General features: G+C 40.7%; 1 protein-coding gene across 1 annotated transcript in view; it reads left to right on the plus strand.

Annotated features, from left to right (window-relative positions):
- Nucleotides 1-18,825, plus strand: part of si:dkey-247m21.3 (5-hydroxytryptamine receptor 4) — a 68,916-nt gene that overhangs the window by 22,018 nt on the left and 28,073 nt on the right. The window contains exons 2-6 of the mRNA XM_038734588.1: nucleotides 4,042-4,123; nucleotides 4,607-4,786; nucleotides 6,207-6,407; nucleotides 6,853-7,006; nucleotides 10,285-10,949. Coding sequence (XP_038590516.1) covers nucleotides 4,101-4,123; nucleotides 4,607-4,786; nucleotides 6,207-6,407; nucleotides 6,853-7,006; nucleotides 10,285-10,949 — 1,223 coding nt within the window. The 5' untranslated portion in view covers nucleotides 4,042-4,100. The remainder of the gene's footprint in view (nucleotides 1-4,041; nucleotides 4,124-4,606; nucleotides 4,787-6,206; nucleotides 6,408-6,852; nucleotides 7,007-10,284; nucleotides 10,950-18,825) is intronic.

Below are 18,825 nucleotides of genomic sequence, written 5' to 3' on the forward strand. Positions count from 1 at the left end.
AAGAACTGTGGGCTATACAGGACATAAAAAATAGACAAAAAGCAACTTAGTCTCTTCCTGGGCCCTGCTCTCCAGAGTTCATTCTGTTCCATTCAACTCCGTGTCAGTCAGATGTGAAATAGACACGGTGAGCTGTGAAAACACGCCTCCTTGGACATACTTCACACAGAAGAACTGCAGCAACATGTCAGAAATATAGCTCCTCTCCCTTCTCACTCTCTCTTTCTCTCTTATTTTTTCCTCTCGTTGCAATTCAGACTGAGCAAAAATATTCACATTCCTTAGATTCCAATGTGCGAGTAACTGAGCGAGCAACGGGTACTTTAGTGGGTAGTGTTAGTTTTGTTGTCCAGTAATGATTTCTGTGTGAGTGAAAGAGCAATAGGATGATGCTTATTACAGTGTCCTACGGATCATTTGAGATGCAAACAGTAATCAGTCATTTGTCAGTGTGTTATTGAAAACTGGGTTTTGTAATGAGAATGCAAACTAGAATACCATCCAATCTGTGCGCCATTGTTGAGCTGAATTATTTCTTCAGCAACTTGACATTTAATTATATTTACTGTGTGTATAATCAGTGTTTTTGTGTGGGTTATCATGGATGTGGGTACAGCTTGAGTGCCCAAGGGGTCAGCAGCCTCTAAAGGCCTCAGTGAGATTCAAATTAGATGCTTGTTAGGTCCTTTAGCATTTGTTTATTGGCCAGGATGTGGAAGTGTGAAAGCGTGATATGATATATCACAGTATATAGAATGGTTTTAAATAACCGTACTGTACTTCATCACATTTGATTATTTTCTTCTCCTTCTGCTCTGTATTTACAATTTCAGTCCTTCTCCATGATTTCTTGTCACTCTCTTCTCCTAAGAAGGTTGACAAACCAGCTTAGAGGGGCGTTATTGCCACCAGCTGTTGATCTCATGCCATATAAGAATGTAGTAAGAAGTCATGCTGCCCAAGTCACATTACCTTGCAAGGGAGCCGGATTTGCAGTATCACGAGATCACACAAAAATCCAGCCCTTATTTGCTACATGATAGAGACACTAAGGGATAGCTGCGGTTGAAACAGTATCATATCTCTACCGGTGGATACACTCTACCATCGCGCGGTATATGACGCCACCCAACCCTACTTTCTCCGTTCACAAATACTACTTCAGTCACTTTTCACGTGTATCATCAAGCACCACCATAACACCATGAATGCCTTTTAGGGGCTATATGTAGTTTTCAGCGGCCACTTGCACTTTTTAGATTGCAACATGGTGTGTGTTCATACGCGTGCTTGAACGAAGCAGAGTAGTGGCTGCTCAAGCAGCAGCGAAAACTGGTTAATTTCTAAATAAGGTTAAAGCCCGTTGACAAATAGCACTTAAAAAATTGATTTATTGATAAGTGATTTCATTGAAAAACTGCATATAGCCTTTTTAAAGTGGAGAAATTGTGCACAATTATCCCCATTTGGACAGTTAATTGTGTCTCGCCCTCTCTATGATGCAGGTTTTTTCCTCACGTATGGTCTACTCGAACAGGTATAGATACTTGCACTTGCCTTTATGTTTTCTGAGAACATGTCCTATGGTTGTTACAAAATGTTTCTCTATAAGACATAGTGATCCTGAAGTTGTCGATGCTTAGGCCCGGTCTGTTTTCTTTCCGTGGCAGATTTGGTGTTGCTTGCTAACTGCTCCCAACTGGTCAAGGCAGATAGCCGCCCACCCCGAGCCATGGTTCTGCTCGAGGTTTCTGCCTTTTAAAAGGAAGTTTTTCCTTGCCTGTGTCACCAAGTGCTTGCTCATGGTGGGAACTGTTGGGTCTGTGTATATAATAGCACAAAGAGGACAGTCTAGACCTGCTCTATATGAAAAGCACTATGAGATAACTGTTGTTGTGAATTGGCGCTGTATAAATAAAATTTAATTGAAAGTTTTCACAAACTTTTAACCAGAGCATGTGGTATTCAGGTTGGTTTCCTGGTTATTATGACAATAAATTAACAAAAGTATCAGTGTCACACCAATTTGTAATCCAGTGTCTTTATTTTTGTCTCCTAAACAGAAGTATTTGATAGCATAATTCCTTTTTTATTCAGATTAGTTTAACTATTCCACAATCGTTCCATGTACCTGGTTGGGAATCACTTGATTAAGAGATCATAAAACATCTGTATGGGTTTTTGACCACCAAAGATGACGGTGGGGAGTTGATCAATGGTGCTCATGTGTTTAGAGAAAGAACATGGTGTTTACTGGCCGTTGTTAGTACAGATGGTATGTATGATCTTCAGCCAAGTACAATGAGGCTTCGGTGGAATCTATCTGGTTTGTGTTATCTCTCTGCTCTCCTCAAGGAAGTGGAGCTGTTGATAGAAATCACCCTGAACTTTTCTTGTCACCTCTGTTTTGGTTTCAATTTCACCAAACTTTACAAGACATTTGAATAAAAAGTGCAATATATTTTCACAACCCAGTGAATGCTGTGTGTGTGTCTAAAACACAAAGACTGGACAGGTCAGAACTGGAAAAGCCATTATCTGGATCAGGGGTTCTTGTCTCTGGGGACCAGCAAGCAAATCGAGATCAGTCTCACAGACCACTACTGTAACTGTCTTTGTTCTGAATTGAGACAAGTCAAATGATTTTATGCCATGGTTAAATCTAGTGAATGCTGGATGCTTACATAGGAACATGAACCGAATTAAAACAGTGTTAAGATGAAATAAAGTGATGTTAAACTTACATCAAAAGCCTTACAGCCAAACTGCGCAGACACCAAGGCAGAGAATTGAGAATTACTGGACTACATGATACGTGTGTGAAACTGTAAATGATGATCTGCCTGAAGGAAGTAGGTGTTGTTGACAGGATCACCGGCTGTCACAGTGTAATGATATTGACCCTCTAGTGCGATAAGACCAGACAGTCATCATAAAAAGGCAGAGACCCAGCAGATGTTGTAATAGGTGCTTAAAGCAGATAAGGTATCCACAACTGTACCGAAGAAAGGCTTTATGCTGTTCCTCAAGTACAGATACTGTAAAATGACTCCAAGCATGAGCCATTTGTCATTTCCTTTTTGACATAGTCCTCTTAGTTAATGTAAATATAGAAAGAAACAGTGTGTACTTGTCTTGCCTTGGTGCAAGTATATCCGTATATATTTTATTGTTATTATCACATACTCTAGGGATGGCAGTGTTAGTCTGTAGGTTAGTATCTGAGCAGGTCAGTCCTGACTAAAATATACAGAAAGATAAAACTGTCAGACAACTGTACAGACATTTAGACAGGCATTTTAAGAAAGATATTGGAGGTTTCCCTCTTTATTTCTGTATGTTGATCTGTATGTTTTTTTAGAGCAGGCACCTATCCACCACTAGCCAAAAACGTAAGAAGCTGTATACTGATCTGTATCAGAAGTGATTAATTTGACAGAAAAAAAGGAAGTTAAACAGGGTCCAGGTAGACAATGACCCAGAATTAATGCTTTAACCTCCCTCACCTGTTTGTAAACTAATTGTCCTCTTGTTATCTCAGGCTATTGTTGGTAAAATCAATATGTTTACCTTATTTGCCAGGTTAAATAAGGGCTGCAGGGTCAGACAGCGAGAAGCAGGATCTGCTGAATCTTTACCAGCCTCAGAAGTGTTCAAGAGCTGATATCTGACCTTTGACCTCCTTTGACAGGGTAATAAAAAAGGAAAATTTCTCTTGTGGTACTCACTAAAGCATGGTTTTACTATTGCATTACAAAGACAAACAAACATGCTGATGGAATCTGGAATCTGCTGTTGCAGCTTGTTTGTCTTATAAATATTCCACACTTTCAAGCTGTGATCTAGTTACATATTTGAGGTACAAATATCACATTTTTGGCACAGTATTGCTGCCACAAGAAGGACAAACAAGAAGAAATCCAGTCCATTTGTACACGCAAGCTGGCTACTATTTTTGGAAAAATGCAGCCTTATTGCAAGAGCCAGCACAATTACATCATGAGTGTGTGTGTGTGTGTGTGTGTGTGTGTGTGTCAACAGGGCCAGAGCATGGGGTGATGAGGACTATCCTCTGCTGACCTCAATGCAGATGACCAGTGATGGCCACAGCATCACCTCGGCAGTAAGACATAAATTCAATCTCTGTTACATTAAAACCTAAAATTTTAACCATTGTACATATTACATAAAATATACCAGTTTTGTTAAATATTGCTTTTTAAAACTTGGTTAATTTCAGTATTATTGCTTTCTTTTCAATCTCAGTCTAAACATAAAATTCAATTTGTAAGTATTCTTTTTTCATTCAAAGTACTAATTGCTTTCTGAGTGTAGCTTTGTAATGAATTAAATAAACTGTCCTTACCAGAAAAAGGACACCACTGGGGTTATTTGTGCCAAATCCATGCTTATGTTCAGTAAGAAGTTGATCTGCTGCATGTGTAACAATGCAATTGCAACACCCTTGGCATGTCATTCTCTTTTACCTCTCTACCTTGTTTCCTCTCTATCTTTACTATCTACTAGCAATATTATCTTACCCCAATAATCTGATATATGAGCAGTTTCAAAATAACTGATGAATTTGTGTTTTCCCCTCTCGCAGTTTGTTGGATGACGTAATAAACGCAGAACAACAACAACAACAGGAACAACAGCAGCAGCCGGAATTCCTGAGCTCGCTGGAGACAGTTGTTCTCACTGTCTTTCTCTCCATCATTATCATCATGACAGTGTTTGGAAACCTACTGGTCATGGTGGCACTCTGCAAGGACAGACATCTACGGTGAGCCTGTTTTTTTATTTTCAGTGCTGGAAGCAGTAGCAGTTGTCCATTATGGCTCCCAGTGAAATCAGAATCAGAAGAATCAGAAGTACTTTATTGCCAAGTAGTGTTTTATACGAGGAATTTGCTGTGATGATAAGGTGCTACACGTAGACAAACATACAGTCAAAATAAATAAATGTAGAAATATATAAATATGGAATAGAAGAACAACGTTGCAGATATATAAATGTGCATTATTGTGGGTCTGTGCCGTGCAGAAGTAACGCAATGGAAGAGAATATTGTGTATATATAAATATATAAACTGACAACAAAAAAATATACAACAACAAAGATCAACAATCAACAACAAATATGTGCAACGTGCCAGGTCTGTGCCCGACACGAGATGAAACAGTATTTACATGTGCAGAGACATTTGTATCATTTGCAAGGGGGGGGGGGGGGGTGTCAGTGGGGGACCCGGGCCTTGTTAATGAGGCTAGTTGCAGACGAGAGGGGAGAGTCTGAAACAGTTTGTGTCCGGGGTGGGAGGGGTCAGCTGCAATTTTCCTGCACGCCTCAGAGTCCTCGAGGAGTACAGGTCCAGAAGAGAAGGAAGATTGCAGCCAATCACCTTCTCTGCAGAGCGAATGATGCGCTGCATCCTGCCCTTGTCCCTGGCAGTGGCAGCAGCGTACCAGATGGTGATGGAGGAGGTGAGGATGGACTCAGTGATGGCGGTGTAGAAGTGCACCATCATTGTCTTTGGGAGGCTGAACTTCTTCAGCTGCCGCAGGAAGTGCATCCTCTGCTGGGCCTTCTTGGTGACGGAGGTGATGTTCAGCTCCCACTTGAGGTCCTGGGAGATGATGGTGCCCAGGAAGCAGAAGGAGTCCACAGTGGTGACTGGGGAGGGTGGGGCTGGGCTCTTTCTGAAGTCCACGACCATCTCCACGGTCTTCAGAGCATTGACCTCCAGACTGTTCTGGCTGCACCAGATCACCAGATGGTTGAGATGAGCCCAATGAGGGTGGTGTCGTTTGCAAACTTCAGGAGCTTGACAGACTGGTGACTGGAGCTGCAGCTGTTGGTGTACAGGGAGAAGAGCAGAGGGGAAAGAACACAGCCTTGAGGGGATCCGGTGCTGATGGTCCTGGAATCAGAGAGAAATGAGAAGGGTCTATCTAAATAAAAACATACTTTTTCGCACCGTTCTTTTCCCAATTCCTTTGGAGTCGTATGGAGTAGGTTGTCTGTTCTGGAAGATCTAGATGTTTGTGGGACAGTTTTTCTGAAGCCAGTGTTTTGTAATGGCCTTTTACTCGCTACCAGCAAGATCTTCAGGAGGTAAGTATCCTCTTTACTTAGACCATCAGGGATACTTTTGTGGATAATTTTTGCTGTCAACTTGTTGTCTCCTCTCCTCTCCTTTTAAGAAAGAAGAAGACTAACTACTTCATTGTGTCGCTGGCGTTTGCTGACTTACTGGTTGCACTGGTGGTGATGCCCTTCGCTGCGATCGAGCTGACCACTGGCCAGTGGCGGTATGGAGAGATCTTCTGCCTGGTCCGAACGTCTCTGGATGTCCTGTTGACGACAGCCTCCATCCTGCACCTGTGCTGCATTGCATTGGACAGGTTTGTGTGAAACGCTGTCATTTGATACACAAATCTAAGAAAGCAAATGAACACAAAACTGTGCAAACTACTGATGAAAGGAGAAGCACTTCGAAGAGAGACTTCCCCAAATAAGTCAAATAAAAAATAATTTAAAAAAAATTATGATAAATTCATGATAAGAAACAATACATTCTACTTTGTTTCCAAGCCTAACTTCTAAACGAGGAAATAATAAAAAAGTGAAATAAATTTTATTTCGGTTGGGGGCACTTATTTTGGTGGGTCATCCAAATAATCCCATGTCTAAGATATCACATACAACAAAAGGAATTGAAAAATGCCATTTGAAGGCTGAATTTGTAAGAATAGTTTAAAACAGCGTTGATGTTTGGCTTTGTGTTTATAGTTTATCACTTCAAAAACTGTACACTGAAGAATACAGTATGGGTGTGTATTATTTCAGGTATTACGCTATTTGCTGCCAGCCGCTGGTCTACAGACACAAGATGACCCCGGTCCGAGTGGCAGTGATGCTCAGCGGCTGCTGGATCATCCCCACATTCATCTCCTTCCTACCCATTATGCAAAGCTGGAACGCTATCGGCATCGAGGACATTGTAAGTCCTCAGTAGCTGAGATTAGAAATCAAGAAGGAGGCGTGAGGGGACACAGTAATGAGCTGAAAAACAACTGCTGGTTACATTATTATTATTAAAAATTGTAATCCTAAAGCTGCATCAACAAAATGTACTGTATATTTTAACAAAGTATATGACACTGAAGACTTTATATACCTCCCTCAATTGCCTAAAGAGAGAAATGTACTTTCTCGTAGGGCAAATGCAGCATGAAGCTTTCCAACCTAATATTCTCTGTTTCTAATAACATTTCCAATCCCTTGAACAATGACAAGGTAATGCAGTGATCACAAAACAATTCCAGTCCCTGTGGAGGCTCTCTTGCTGCGAGCAAAGACAGCACTTCAGCAAGCATTTTCTGCTGGTTTGGATATGTTTTGGCGTAAGGTTATTTCAGAGCTGCCTTGAAATGAGCTGCAGGACTCTCAGAGGAAGGCGGGGATAGATGAATTTATTCAGCCAGAGTTAATGAAATACACAGGTCTTTTCTCTGTCTTTCAGTCAGGCGGCATCCAAAAAACAATCTTCTGTTTTTAAAAGCTGGCTGGGTATCTTGAAGTCATATGTCACAGACTTAATTGCATAGAACTTGAAATGACTTATGTCTGCACATTCAGGCCAGGCTTTAGTTTATGTTTTACTTTATCATTTTACATTTTGTGTGTACATTTCTCTCTTTGATCACTCACTAAACCTCCTGTTCTGCCCCAAAAGGGAATTGTTTGAAACCAAAACTTCTTCACCAGCTGCCACAAAGCCACAAGAACTGATTGTTCTTGATTGAACTGTCTGCTTGGTCTGAACTGTGTCCGCACCATTTTCACAAAAGACAGAAAGAGCCTCTACACTCCTTGTGGAGTAGTGATTTGAAAGTCTTTGCTCTGCCTTAGCTGTGAAACTAGACATACTTAATATGTGTAAGTACTTGAAAGATACCTTCTAGATGCTTGTAGGTTAGAATTTTACTGCCCCCTCACACAAAATGACCAATGACAATGTAGCGCTGAGCGGGTATTTCATCAGTTCAACTACTACACAAGGGGATAAGATAAATCCTTTTTCAGCTTGAGGCTCTGCTCCCCCTGTAGGATTTACAGGATTTACGGGGAGCACAATTTACTCTGACCTCATATTTCCAATTGAGGACAAACATACAGTTGGCCAAACAGGCTAAACCTGGCTAAAAAGGAAATTACAAAACAGTATTTAGCACTTTACCTCTTTCTTTAGCCTAGCTTAGCAGCTAACCCCTCCAAAGTTTAACAACACTGCTACCAACACCTCTGAAGCTCACTAATTAACTTGCATCTTGTTTGTTTAAAGGTTCGGTGTGTAAGTTTTTGTGGCATCTAGTGGAGAGAGTTGCAAATTGCACCCCCCCCCCCCCCCCCCCCCCTATCCAAGAGTTGTATCGCTACGGTGCCTGAGACAGGACAAAAGATGTCCTCTGTGAGATAGCAGAGAGTTGCCAGTCAAGAAATCAGGTTTCTTTACATTGATATATTTAAAAATGATATTTACTTGATTATTCAGTAAAACCATATGTTATTGTGAATATTATTGTTACTTGTTCATTAAACAACAGCCACATCAAGAAATAAAGTATTACATGATGTCTCATTTTCCTGTAATACATTATTTAACTGTACTGTAATTATACTTTTTTTTACATCTTGGGAGGGTTGGCTCATCTGGACTAACATGTCAAAGTAAATGCAGAACATCTCAAAAACTATCACATCTAGTGCATCAAGTATGGCCACTGACAGATTACAGGAAAATGTAAGCCTCACTGTTTCTGCACAACAGTCTATTATAAACCACATAATACATGAAGTTTACAAAAGCATTGTCAGGTGAGGATCAAGGCTCCTCTCGCTTTGTTTAATTAATTAGATAAGCAATCTGCAAATGTTACCAAAATGTGTTGTTTTTTTGTTTTTTTTTAAATACAACAAAAACACAAAGTAGTACTGACAGCCATAATTTCAGCTTGTGGTAAAACGGTTCAATGTTTTTAATGGTTATTTAGCATGTGAAAGTACAAATTATACAATTTTGTGCACAGTGGAAAAGCACTATCAAAAAACAATTTTCTTTTTAACCGCCAAAGCCAAAACAGTGCACTGGAGAGAGAGAGAGTCACTACATGAAATTAATCCAACTACATATTTTACAGAAGTGGACAGGAGAAACACATCAGGTCTGTCAGTGATTATGGCCAGCTTCTAGCTAAAGCTAACAAACAACAGCTTTCATTTGCATCACTAGAGTCTGACAGACTTAAGTTAATTACCTGTCCAGCAGAAAACAGACAAATTCAGCTCCGCTTTGAAAACATCTGTCCCATATTATAGCCTTCTATCTGGGAAAATCCACATCGGTGATTTCTGCCGTCAGCTGTTTGTATCTGTCCGGACTCCTCTGGCTTCATGGTATAAAGATCCACAGGCTGTCAGCTCTCGTGCTAAATAACATGTTTGTGCTCGTTCATTTGTCCAAATGTCACTTCTCTTCTTACTTCTAATAAACCAGAGGACTACTGTGGAGGAGGACTGTATATAATAATCATTATTATTATTTTTATTATTATTATTACTTCCTCTTCTTCTTCTACGGACACATTTAATTTAGTGACGGGCGTCTATACTGCCAGAATTATACAAGCAGAAGCACTGTTTGTCCATTGTGGGCTATTGTAGAAACATGCCAGCACAATACTGCGACCTCCATAGAAGGGGGTGCCCGCGATTATGTAAATATAAATGGCTAATTTTAAGGTAATAAAAACATAATGTTTTATTATGTAAGGTCTTTACACACCACTGAAAACATATTTATAGACATTATATTGCATTTCTGTCAATAAATCCTCAAAAATATTACACACTGAACCTTTATAATAATATATATATATAATAAGAAGTTTAGAACTTTTTGAGCTGGGCTAGGTGTTTCCCCTTCCTTTCAAAACAAATCCAGAAAAATGTAGGCTGTGGATTGTTTCTAATGTAATGTTTGTTAGCTAACGCTAACATAGCTGTACGGGAATAGTGTTAATCCTTAATATCGTTGTCCTCTTTCTCAGTATTCAAGTAAGTTAATACGTTGGTTCACTTTTGCTCTGTGATCGGTAGACTTTAGATTCTGTCTTTATTTTTCAGTCAGTTTAACAGCCTGGATACAACCTTCAAATGCCATAGATTATGAACGGCTTCTTCTGCATGTTTGTTATTTTTCTCTCTTCTCCTTTCCAGATTGAGGAAAGGCGAGCCATGGTAGGAGGCTCCAATGACACAAGCTGTGTGTTTCTGGTCAACCGGCCGTATGCCCTGATCTGCTCTGCGGTGGCCTTCTACGTCCCGTTAGCCCTCATGGTCCTGGCCTACCAGCGCATCTACATCACAGCCATGACCCACGTAAGGCAGATCGAGACTTTGCAGCGGGCTGGCTCTGCACCCGTCACCGGGACAGCTCCGGTGATCACCGTGAGGTCCTCCACTTCCTCAGATCCATCGGAGCACCATCGCCTTAGGACAACAGCGGGCTCCTCTGCCTCAGAGCAGGCTCCCATAGCAAATAGCCGCATGCGTGTTGAAACTAAGGCGGCAAAAACGCTGGCGATTATAATGGGTTGTTTCTGTCTTTGCTGGGCGCCATTCTTTATCACCAATGTGGTGGACCCCTTCATTCATTACACAGTGCCCTGGCAGCTTTGGACAGCATGGCTGTGGCTCGGGTACATTAACTCAGGGTTGAACCCCTTCCTCTACGCCTTTCTGAACAGGGCATTTCGGAGGGCATTTTTGGTGATTCTCTGCTGTGGGGATGAGCGCTATGTACGGCACGGGAGCTGCTCTTATAGACATACCCACAGAGCATACTCAGCTGCGTCGGTCAACGGAACTTCTATGGCCTTGAGGTAAACAGTTTCTGTGAATATTTACTATTATAATTTTTTATTCAGTACAATGAAGCAAATTATGCTGATTTTTTAAACTTGACCTGGGAATTTGCATGGTTGGCCAGTAGAAACAGGGTATATATTACCTACAGCGGATTTTTGATCACATCCTTGTTCACGGTGATAGCATGGCAATTTTGATGGACTGATGACAAATAGTGACTACCTTAATTCTGTTGTAAAGGACAGTAAATGTATGAGCGAGTAAGGTGGTGTAAATTCAATTCAATTTTCAATTCAATTTTATTTATATAGCGCCAAATCACAACAACAGTTATCTCACAGCGCTTTTCATAAAAGAGCAGGACTAGACCATAATCTATGATGCTATTTATAGAAGCCCAACAGTTCCCACCAAGAGCAAGCACTAGGCGACAGAGGCAAGGAAAAACTTCCTTTTAAGAGGCAGAAACCTCGAGCAGAACCATGGCTCAGGGTGGGCGGCCATCTGCCTCGACCGGTTGGGGGTGAAGGAGAGAGAGAGAGAGAGAGAGAGAGAGAGAGAGCAGGAGAGGAACAGAAAAAAGAGAGGGATGGAAGGAGAGAGAGAGGGGAGGGAGGCAGCCTACACAATATACACACACAGAGGTACAGACAGTAAAGGTGATGTTGCTATATAAATGAAAAATGGTACAGATATTTATAGTAGTGTTAATGGTAACAGTCGTAATGTTAATGATTATAATAACAATAATAACAATAGGACTAGTAACAATAGTTGTTGTAGCAGAGGGTGTCGAGCAGGAACACGGGGGCAGCAGGTGACCCGCAACCACAGATCCAGACTCCACAGCTCCAGAGCCAGAAACACCTGCAGAAAGTGATAGGAGGAGAGAGGAGAGGGACGAGAAAGCACAAGACTACCGGAAAGGGGAGAAGTTGTGTTAGTAACATGCAATAATGGGATGAGGTTGCATACAGAGGGAGAGAAAGTAGAGGAGAGAGGAGCTCAGTGCATCATAGGAAATCCCCTGGCAGTCTAAGCCTATAGCAGCATAACTAAGGGATGGTTCAGGACTAACCTGAGCCAGCCCTAACTATTAGCTTTATCAAAGAGGAAAGTCTTAAGCCTACTCTTAAATGTGGAGATGGTGTCTGCCTCCTGAACCCAAACTGGAACCTGGTTCCACAGGAGAGGAGCTTCATAGCTGAATGCTCTGGCTCCTAGTCTACTTTTGGAGACTCTAGGAACCACAAGTAACCCTGCATTCTGGGAGCGCAGTGCTCTGGTGGGGTAGTAAGGTACTATGAGCTCTTTAAGATAAGATGGTGCCTGACCATTAAGAGCTTTGTAGGTAAGAAGAATGATTTTAAATTCTATTCTGGATTTTACTGGAAGCCAATGCAAAGAAGCTAAGACAGGAGAAATATGATCTCTTTTCCTGGTTCCTGTCAGAACACGTGCTGCAGCATTCTGGATCAGCTGAAGAGTCTTAATGGACTTTTTCGAGCAGCCTGATAATAAAGAATTGCAGTAATCCAGCATAGAAGTAACAAATGCATGGACTAGTTTTTCTGCATCATTTTTAGACAGGATGTTCCTGATTTTCGCAATATTACGTAGGTGAAAAAAGGCGGTCCTTGAAATTTGCTTAATGTGAGACTTAAACGACATGTCCTGATCAAAGATAACTCCAAGATTCCTCACAGTGGTGCTGGAGGCCAGGGCGATGCCATCAAGGGAAACTATATCTTTAGATAATGCGTCACGGAGGTGCTTAGGCCCCAGAACAATAACTTCAGTTATCATAACTTAGTCACTTAGTTTAGCATGAGAAAATTACAGGTCATCCAGGTTTTAACATCCTGAAGGCACATTTGAAGTTTAGCTAACTGATGAGTTTCATCTGGTTTGATCGATAGATATAACTGAGTATCATCTGCATAACAATGAAAGCTTATGGAATATTTCCTGATAATATTGCCTAAAGGAAGCATATATAAAGTGAAGAGGATTGGTCCGAGGACAGATCCTTGAGGAACTCCATGACTAACTTTGGCATGCATGGAGGACTCATCGTTAACATGTACAAACTGAAATCGATCTGACAAATAGGACTTAAACCAGCTCAGAGCGGTTCTTTTAATGCCAATGAAATGTTCCAGTCTCTGCAATAGGATCTGATGGTCAATGGTATCAAATGCAGCACTAAGATCTAATAAAACCAGTACAGAGACAAGTCCTTTGTCTGATGCAATAAGGAGGTCGTTAGTAATTTTCACCAGTGCTGTCTCTGTGCTATGATGAGCTCTCAATCCTGACTGAAAATCCTCAAATAAACTATTGCTCTGTAGAATGTCACACGGCTGTTTAGCAACTGCTTTCTCCAGGCCCTTAGAGAGAAATGGAAGGTTAGATATAGGTCTATAGTTGGCTAAAACATCCGGATCAAGTTTGGGCTTTTTCAGAAGAGGTTTAATTACAGCTACTTTAAAGTACTGTGGTACATAGCCTGTTGATAGAGATAGGTTGATCACATCTAGTATAGAAGTGCTGACTAAGGGTAAAACATCTTTAAGCAACCTAGTTGGGATGGTGTCTAAGAGGCAGGTTGCTGGTTTAGATGAAGAAATATAAAAAAGTAAATGGGTCTATATATGTGTTGTCCAGCTGTGCTCTCTGTTAGAAATCCATCAAAGAAGAAATTAAGGGCCCTGGCAGAAAACCAGGTTTGTTTGTGTCTTCTTGCAAAGAGAGGCGGATGTGCATCCCCTTCCTAACGTATGTGCCAGCCCACTGGCACATACATTAACTACGTATTAACGTAATAGCTGTTCTCTGCCTGGAGTGGGAGCTCGGGGCCTGGGGGAGTGTTAGTGTTTACACCTCTAATGGGTAATGGCTCCGGAATGGGCGCCAGAACTGGAGCCAGGCAAGCGGGCAACAAAATCGCGCTCAGCAGCAAACACAACCTGAACAGAACTGAACACAGCCTCAAAGACCAACAGGGAATTAAGTACAGAGGTATAGTACCGAGCTTCAGGATGGACAGATAGCTTTACTTTTTGCTAAACTGTTAACTGCTGCTAACTGTATCTGTCTGCATCTGTAGATAGTTAGCTCTTAACGGGAAACACGTAAGCAAATAGCACTCCACTTTCCGTTTCATGGGAACTTTAAGTAACAAAACCTTACAAAGCCTGGCTCCAAAAGGGAGAACAAACAAAGAGAACACGAATAGAGTCAGATGATGACACAACAGAGCTTCGAAAGTAAAGTCCAACCTACCAGGTGCTGATCATTTGTGTGACACACTAAAAGTAGGGGAAAAAGAAAGTATCCTAGAACTAAGGGCAACTTTTTGTTGAAACATGTTCAACTTGTCAATGTGGTCGTGTTTTACTTTTCGTAAATTAACCAATCACAGCCTGGATGGGGCAGGATGTTAAAAAAAATGTTGATGTGCTACAGAAAACTTTCAAATGTTGAATTGTTATGCATGATTGGTTGTGATAATTGACGAGTTAGTACTCAGCACTAACACATTATAGAAAAAACACAATGTAAGCCATTTTTCTTACACAAGGATTTAAGAGTGGGGTAAGCAATTCTGGAGAAATACAATTCCATGACAAAGCAGACAGACAGTCCCAGAGCCAGCACACAATCTCCAGACACCGATACTCGCAACTCTGCCGCTACTATAACTAACATCACAACGGAAAACTAGCGGACAGCGAGGAGATATTCGCTGAATTTGACAAAAAGAAATGTATTGGATTAGAATCGCTTAGGGAGAGCGGAGTGATTTGAGCCTGTAGTGAAGTTAAGCCACTCCTTGTTTCTTGGCAACCATAGACAAAATTGGTCATGTGACAACACATTTTTGAACAGTCATCCATATTAATCACCTGAAGAATCTCAGTTGGAGTCATGTCTTCATTTTAAAGACTCAAGTGAAAACTTGCTCAACATCGCTCTCCCTAACCCACTTTAAAGACCGTAAATGTTGGTTGTGTATTACTTAAACCACTGTATTGTACTGATACACTAATTTGCACTAGTTACTTCCTTTTTAAAGACATTTAAAATAATTAATATATTAATTAATATTGATAATTTATAATTTAGTTTTAGTCATCCTTTGACCCTGTAGATTATACATTGGTGGTACATCAACTCCAGCAGCAAGACAAATATAATGTGCAACCATCATCATTATTTTTCATTTAAGCTATGTGTCATACACTAATGTGTAAATAATAGATGTGAAAATGCTGTGCCTTATCTAGAAATAAATGTTCATGGTCAAATCAGCTGTGTTCTGTAGATGGAACATCATACAAGATAAAAGAAAGCTGTCCTGGACTCAGACTTGTGTAAAATAATCGAATCAGTCAATTTTAGCATAGTGTGTACTTAATTGACATGAATTCTCATAAGCTGTGACGGTGTTTTTCTTTCTATCATGTCCAATCAGGAAGTATGATCTTCTTTAAACTATGATAAAGATAAAAGATAAAATTCAGGCGCTAGTCCAGATTTTGGCACACATGCAGTATGTTTTATGTACATAGATATTGAACTTCCTTTAATCTATAAGCACGTACAGTAACAATTTAGTGGAACAGTAGAAGCTGGGGAGGTGGAAGACAGGCATTCATTGTGTGTGCATTTTTGCATCTAACTCTTTGGTGTACCGGGACTTTTTCTTGTGTACTGGCACTTCTCACAAGCTGATGGTACTCCTGTCTGCCCTCTCGACCGGCAGAGACTGAGTAGGGAGAATATAGGGTTGTTTTTTTTTATCTAAGCATGTGCATAAAGTTGCTCATCAATGTCACTTTTCAACCTTACTTACCAATCACAGCCTGGATGGGGCGGGATGTTAAAAAAAGGTTGACGTGCTGTAGCAAACTTTCAAAATGTTCAACTCCTTTTGCATGAATGGTTAATATTATTAAAAGTCAACACTTAGCATTAACAAATAAGAGACTACCCACCAAGTACACCATTTTTCTTTCGCAAGGATTTAATAACAATGTACCACAATGAAACTGCTGTAACTGTAATTAATATTGTACTAGGGGTAAGGTATTTATGACACTATTATATGAAATTATAATGAATACAGCCTCCTGCCCTCTTTTTTGACAACCAAAATATGGTCACTTTAGTTTATCACTTTCAAAGTTATTAACCTTCCTATTAGTCTTTTTGAATGTGTAAGCTGTGTTTAGTGCTAGTAAGCAAATGTGAGCATCTAATATGCTAAGTTAACACAGTGAACGCCGTAAATATTACATGGTTAACATTAGCAGTTTAACATGAACATTAGCATTTAGCCCAAGGCACCACTAGAATAGCCTGAACCAAATATAGCCTTACACTAGCTATACTATAGTCTCTTAGTCTTGTTTCTTGAATAGTAATGTCGTTATAGTCTAAATAGTCAGATCTTTTCCCATTATTTAAACTTTATTGTCTTTGTTTGTAATGCCTTCACTGTATTTTGTCTTCTGGAAGAGCACACATTTGTGCATTGGATAATTTTTCTACACTGGAAGGGCAAGCTGGAGGGCTATTCATCAAGTTTTCCCCACTGACAAGACAACGCAGAGGCCACTTCGTCACATTTTGTACACTGGAAGGGCACCCTACAGGGCATTTCATTACATTTTGTACACTGGAAGGGCACCCTAGAGAGCATTTTATCATGTTTTCATCATTGAAAGGGCACCCGAGAGGGCACTTCATCTTGTTTTCTTCATGAAAATGGCATCCTAGAGGGCAATTCATCACATTTTCTACATGAAAATGGCATTCTAGAGGGCAATTCATAACATTTGGTCCACTGGAAGGGCACCGCAGAGGGCACTTCATCACATTTTGCCCACTGGAAGGGCATCCTAGAGGGCACTTCATCATGATTTGTCCACTAGAAGATGACCCTAGAGGGCACTTCATCACATTTTGCCCACTGGAAGAGCACCCTAGAGGGCACTTCATCATGGTTTGTCCACTGGAAGAGGACCCTAGAGGGCATTTCATCGCATTTTCTTCACTGAAACGGCACCCTAGAGGGCACTTTATCATGTTTTCATCATTGAAAGGGAACCCCAGAGGGCACTTCATAACGTTTTCTTCATGAAAAGGGAATCCTAGAGGGCAATTCATCATGTTTGGTCCACTGGAAGGGCATCCTAGAGGGCATTTTATCATGTTTTCATCATTGAAAGGGCACCCGAGAAGGCACTTCATCACGTTTTCTACATGAAAATGGCATCCTCGAGGGCATTTCATCACGTTTAGTCCACTGGAAGGGCACTGCAGAGGGCACTTCATCATGATTTGTCCACTAGAAGAGGACCCTAGAGGGCACTTCATCACATTTTGCCCACTGGAAGGGCACCCTAGAGGGCACTTTATCATGTTTTGTCCACTGGAAGGCCACAATAGAGGGCTCTTCATAACGTTTTGTCCATTGGAAGGGCCCTCTAGAGAGCACTTAATCACATCGTCTTGCACACTGGGCCAGCCTAGAGGGCACTTTGTCATGTTTTTTCTCCCATTGTGGCATCCAAGACTACAATTCTGTCACATTTTTTTTAACATGCGGACACCATGTCCACCAGTGGACTTAAGGAGAGATAGATTGAATTTTTCCAGATGTGTTTGTTTGTACAGGTTGAAATCTTTAATTGAATGAGAATGTATAATATCAGAATAATAGTCCAACAGCGGAGTTTCTGTTGATGTTAATGGAAGTGATTTACTTGACGTCTGTGTTTGTGCTCTCAGCTCCTTCAAGTGGGGATGATGGAGGAAGTGACCCGCTTGTGTCTGCACTGTTTAACTTTAACTTTAAGTACTTCATGGCCACAGAGAAACAGAGGCAATTGTATACGCACTTTAAACACACAGATGACAAACAACTTTATACAAAATATGTACAAGCACAGGAATGTGAGACCCTATGATATTGTCTAAAAATCTTATGCTTGTGACACACGACACTCCACATACTGTATGTGTAAAAAAAACACACATTCAGTACATACACACATAGTGCACACTTGTAAACACACTCTTTGATTCTAAATTTGAGTTATTCTGTCTTTTTAGTGCCTGTTAATTAGTATTGATTTGTACTAAGCAATTATTATCTCGTGTCATCTCGTTGTTCTACAGTGCTGTGTGTATGCAAGTGCATGTATGTGTGTGTAGTTTGTAGAAAAGAAACTTGCTGACCTTATACTGAATCTCTGCTCCAGTGTGTTTCTGTGGCATCTGTGTGCATTTTTTGGGCTTTCTGTCTTTGTGTGTAGGAAACAGAAAGGCAAACAGTGTTAACTCCAATCTTATATCCTCTCTTAAAATCTGCCACGGACAGAAAACAGACTCAGACAATCAGATTACAGCCAGCAGGATACTGGAAACTGAAATTACTGGGGGGAATCCTCTTGAATTATTTTGTCTAGGCATGTGGGTGCGTGGTACATGCAGTTTGTCTATAGTGTAGTTTTTAAAATCACAAAAGTGTCTTCTGTGTGTGCTTGCGTGCGCACACAGAACATTAGTTTCTTGGTACTTTTCATCCAGTAATGTGGCAGAGGAGGATTTGCGCTTGGTGTTGGCCATAGTTTTGTATTAAATGGCTCAAATCGTAATTTTGCTTCAACCAAAACCATTTTTGCATTAGTTTTTTTAAAAGATAATTTTGTAGCGATTGTTGTGTTTTTAACTCAGTCACTGCCTAGAGGGAAGAAAAACAACACAAAACCTCAGAATATTTTGGGGAACATGCAAAGCCACCAGAATGGTAAAATAAAAATAAATACAGAGCTCCTCTTCCTCTCCAGTTACTCCAGTTTTAGGCCAATTTTAATTTGA

The sequence above is a fragment of the Micropterus salmoides genome, unplaced genomic scaffold (genome assembly GCF_014851395.1).
Source record: "Micropterus salmoides isolate LMB-PRFRI ecotype aquatic unplaced genomic scaffold, ASM1485139v1 Ms_hic_scaffold_20, whole genome shotgun sequence".
NCBI classification, from domain to species: Eukaryota; Metazoa; Chordata; class Actinopteri; order Centrarchiformes; family Centrarchidae; genus Micropterus; species Micropterus salmoides.